Here is a 5224-nt window from a genome sequence, read left to right on the forward strand (position 1 = left end):
GAAGATGGCTAGAGTTACTCAAGGACTATGACATTGATATTCTCTATCACTCGGGAAAGGCCAATATTGTGGCAGATGCTCTTTGTCGAAAATCCATGGGAAGTTTGGCTCATTTGGAGGCATATTAGAGGCCGTTGGCCAAGGAGGTTCACCAGTTGGCTAATTTGGGAGTTCGCCTTGCGGACTCTAATGAAGGAGGGGTAACTGTGCAAAATAAGGCTCAATCATTTCTCATGGCGGAAGTGAAAGAGAAGCAATTCAACGATCCATTGTTAGCACAACCGAAAGAGGGGATTCATAAACACAAGACCACAGCTTTTTCCCTTTGCATGGATGATGGTACCCTATGGTACCAAGGCCGCCTATGTGTTCTGGATATTGATGGACTTCGGGGAAGGATCACGACAGAAGTTCACAATTCCAGGTACTTCGTACACCCAGGTTCTACGAAAATGTATCATGATCTCAGGGAAGTTTATTGGTGGAATGACGTGTAAAGGGTTGTGGCGGACTTTGTGGCTAGATGTCCAAACTGCCAGCAAGTGAAGTCCAAACATCAAAGACCTGGTGAATTGGCTCAAAGCATAGAAATCCCAATGTGGAAATGGGAGATGATCAACATGGATTTTGTGGTAGGGTTGCCGCGCACTCTGCGCAAGTTCGACTCAATTTGGGTGATCGTGGATCGACTCACGAAATCAGCATACTTCTTGCCAATTAGATCTACTGACACAGTGGAACGGTATGCTCAGTTGTATATCAAAGAAATACTCAGGTTGCATGAAACTCCATTCTCAATCATTTCATATCGAGGGGCTCAGTTCACTGCTAACTTTTGGAAGAAATTTCAGCAAGGTTTGGGTAAGCAGGTAAATCTTAACACAACTTTCCATCCTCAAACCGATAGGCAAGCAAAGTGAAATATTCAGACGTTTGAGGACATGTTGCGTGCTTGTACTCTTGATTTCAAAGGTAGTTAGGATGACCATTTGCCACTCATAGAATTTTCTTACAATAACAGCTTTCATGCTAGTATCCAGATGGCACCATTTGAGGCGTTGTATGGTAGGAGATATAGATCACCCATTGGGTGGTTCGAGGTTGGAGAGACTGAATTGATAGGGACGGACCTCGTGCATTAGGCTATGGAGGAAGTCAAAATTATTAAAGAGAGGTTGAAAACTACTCAGAGTCCCCAAAAGTCGTATTCGGACATTCGCCGCAGAGACTTGCAGTTCAAAGAAGAGGATTGGGTATTTTTTTAAGGTTTCCCCTATGAAGGGTATCATGTGGTTTGTAAAGAAGGGAAAATTGAGTCCGAGGTATGCCGGACCGTACAAAATCATTCAGAGGATTGGTCAGGTGGCATACAAGCTTGAGCTGCCACCCGAGATGTCATTGGTACACCTAGTCTTCCATGTGTCTATGTTGAAGCAGGTAGTAGGAGATGCATCTACTATTGTGCCAATCGAGTCTGTTGAGGTTAATGAAGAATTATCGTATGAAGAAATTCCAGTTGCCATCCTTGATAGGCAAGTCTAAAAGTTGAGAAATAAAGAGATTGCCTCCGTGAAAGTGTTATGGCAAAACCAGCAAAGTGAGGAAGCCACTTGGGAAGCCGAGGAAGAAATGAAGAAGAAATACCCCCACTTGTTTGGATAGCTATGTAATTAAGTATTTGTGTCCTATGAAGATGTTGAAAGCTTACCTTCTATGAATTATGTATCACATGGTTAGTTGATGATAATAGTATTTCTTTTCTAGAAATGCATTGCTTATGGGGCCACGGTTGGCATCATTTTATAATATGTTGCATCTTTGGATTATGTATATGTTGATAGGATGAGTTTCTGGGGTTCTCTGACAGGTGGATAGGCCCAGTTACAAGGGAAACTCTACCGAAATTTCTGAAAATTTTGGTAATTAGTCAAAATTTGGGAGTTAAAGATGTGTGAGAAAATGGTTAGGTTATGATATGTATTTTTGGACAGACTCTACTCCTCATTCTAGGATGAATGATCCTAAGGGGGGGGGGGAGAATGTAAGGCCCCGGAAAATTTTTGCTAAGTAATTTAGGATTTCGAGTTGCCATGTAGGCTAATTATAATATTTTATGTGATTTTAACATGATGGATATCAATTGGATATGTTAATAAGTGTATGAGGCATATTATAAGTGACTTAGAGTCTAAGGAGAGGCCTAAGTCTAAGCCAAGCTGGAAATTTTCGTAATGGACTAAAGTTGTGAATGAGTACGCACAAGACCTCATTTTGGACAATCATATCTCTAGTTATGTAATGTTTTGTGTGATTCAAAACATATCAAATTAAAGAACTTTGAGTCTAGTTTCCGATGCATCAAACCGTTTGTCATTTGGAGGTGTATACAGAAAGTTTAGACCATTTTACTGGGCATGTGTCATATGTGCGCCCAGGTGCGCGGCGGAAGCACAGTCGCGCATATGGAGAAGTATTCTGTCTCGTGAGCGCGGCCTTAGCGCGGGCGCGCTAGTAGCAGACCTCTAAATACCCCAAGACCGGGTATGGAGAGTCTCTAAGTCATTTTTTGAGCTAGGGGTTGCTCTATCAAGGGGAATCCGTCCCATACTTCTCTCCTATGATCCAAGGTAATATTTTTGTAGAATTTTGAGTTGATTACTACTCCTAAACACCTATATTAACAAGGATTGATCTTGAAAATCCATAGATTCCTATTCAGATTCCTAAATTGATCCAGAACACTACAAGTGGGGATTTTCAAGATTCTTATTACAAGAGGTATGTCTATCACCTATAACTACTCTATGGTGATTATTTATGTATGATATATACGTTAGAACTCATGGGATTGTGATTGGAAGCCATAGTTGCCTAACCTAGGTTGTGTTGGTGTTGTAGAGATTGTGATATGGGTTATTGAGGTATGGTTCTTGGGTGTAATAGTATTATGTATACATGAATGTACAAATTAAGTTTGTGGAAAGAAGATTGTTGAACATAAATAAGTAAAGATTCGGTTGGGGAATGAAGGAAATCTTGTAAAAGAGTTTTGAAATCAAGATGCTCAACTAGTGTTTGATAAAATGCTCAAATGAGCTGAAACAATGAATACCTTCCTAATTTGTGTTCAATTTTGTTATGTCTCAAGTAGATTGGGATTTCTAGGATTTCCGGAACGTCGTAGTAACTTAAGGAAAGCTTAAACAAGGTATGTATGGCTAAAACCCCGTCTTTTAGAAATCGAGCTTCATCGATGTTTGTGTGAATATGGTAAGATTAAAGTTGAATTGTTGCATCAATTGTTATTTTACATGAATTGGTGTTGTAACCTTATATGAGTGAAAGATGTGTCTCAACACGATCAACGTGCTATCTTGATAACTTGAAAGGGGCAAAAGATATGAATTTTGTATTTAAATTCTTAGACCTTAAATTGAGATTGAAGCTGCATATAATGTGCCATCTATGTGAAGTCTTATCTATGCTCACAATTTAAATTGCTCTTGTGTGCACCAACTGTCCTAAATATTACAAATCTAACATTGAAATTGGAAATGACGTGAAATGTGGCCTAGTGCCAAATATATGATGTGATAGCTATGACCCCAAGCCTTTGAAATGACATATGCGTAACCAAAGAATGGAGTGAGATGCATAATGGAAAATGGTAACGTCTCAGGGAGGCGGCTTAGCCGATTGGGCCGTGATCGGACGCCATGATATATACACATGGTGGTAATGTATTGATAATTGAAACTGGAAAGTGTGAATGAAATAATGGTAATGTCTCCGGGAGACGGCTTAGCCGATCGGGCCGTGATCGGACTCCACTCAAAGAAGCAGTGGCAAAGTGGATAATGATGCAATAGTGTGAGATGGTCCAATCTAAAATTTCAGGAACTATGTGAAAATCATGTGAACCTCCTTATATTGTTGACATGATGCTTATTTGAAACTTTGTTGTCTTTATGATTTCCTCTTTACTCTTGTATGAAAGTTCTTTCTAACTAGATGATGTTTAGTTATACATACTAGTGCTATTCGATGGCACTAACGTCCATTTTGCCTGGGGCGCTATGTCTTTAAATGGATGTAGGTGTTTCTATAGCAGGAAGTGTTGGTCGCAGCTAGTGCTGCATCATCCTTTCAGCTGACTTGGTGAGCCCCACTTCATTTCGGGGTCCTGTTTCATCTATTTATCATGTACATTGTATTTGAGGTATAGCCAAAGTTTTGTTGCTGGCATTTTCATATTACTCTTCAGTTGTATTTAGAGGCTCCGTAAACAGGTTGTGGGTAGTGTCGGGTATTAGAATTAAAGTAGAAATAATGATGTTTTGCAATGATGTATAAAAATTGTAATATCTTCAAAATTGTGAACAAAGTGGTTAATGGAAATGAAATGGAATCGTTAATGACATGTTTATAGCATTTGATTCATTGTGTACATTTCCTCTTTATTCAAAGATGAATTAGGGTAGTATGAAACCTAACAGGCTTGCTCAGTCGGGTTTACTCGGTTGAGCGCTGGTCGCGCTCCTCGGATTTTAGGGCGTGACAACTTACAATCTAGAGCTTCCTCTAGAGATGTCCTTGGTGCACCCGATGTTACATGTGTCTATGTTGAAGAAGGTAGTTGGATACGCAACACTCATTGTTCTGGTTGACACTATTGAGGTTAATGAAGAATTGACTTATGAAGAGATTCTAGTTGCCATCCTTGATAGGCAAGTTCAAAAGCTGAGAAATAAGGAGATTGCCTCCGTGAAAGTGCTATGGCGGAACAAGCAGGTTGAAGAGACCACTTGGAAGCTGTGGAAGAGATGAAGAAGAAGTACCCATATTTGTTTGAATAACTATGTATTTAGGTAGTTGTGTTCTATAAGAATTTTAAGATCTTACCTTATATAAATTATGTATCACTTGTACAGTTGATGTTAAGGGTGTTCCTTTTTTGTAATATATTGCTTACGAGGCCACGATTGGTGTTGTTTTCATGTTATGTTGCATCATCAGATTTCGTATATGTTGTTAGGATTGGTTTTTGGGATTCACTTACAGGTGGATAGGCCAAGTTATAGGGAGACTAGCAAATTTTTTGAAATTTAGGGAGTTAGTCAATATTTTGAAATACTAGTGTGTGTAGTAATAGTTGAGCCACATTGGATGCTAATGGAGAATTTCTGCCCTCATTCAAGGATGAATGATCTTAAGAGCGGGAGGA

General features: G+C 39.5%; 1 protein-coding gene across 1 annotated transcript; it reads left to right on the forward strand.

Moving 5' to 3' along the window:
* The first annotated feature begins 233 nt into the window (after nt 1–233).
* On the forward strand, nt 234–4827 carry LOC138886085 (uncharacterized). The gene is made up of 5 exons (XM_070167114.1): nt 234–424; nt 500–869; nt 1438–1532; nt 1868–1919; nt 4633–4827. The coding sequence occupies exons 1-5, from the start codon at nt 234–236 to the stop codon at nt 4825–4827; spliced, it is 903 nt and encodes a 300-aa protein (XP_070023215.1).
* The last annotated feature ends 397 nt before the right edge of the window (nt 4828–5224 follow it).

Source organism: Nicotiana sylvestris, chromosome 2 (genome assembly GCF_000393655.2).
Source record: "Nicotiana sylvestris chromosome 2, ASM39365v2, whole genome shotgun sequence".
Classification (NCBI taxonomy): Eukaryota; Viridiplantae; Streptophyta; class Magnoliopsida; order Solanales; family Solanaceae; genus Nicotiana; species Nicotiana sylvestris.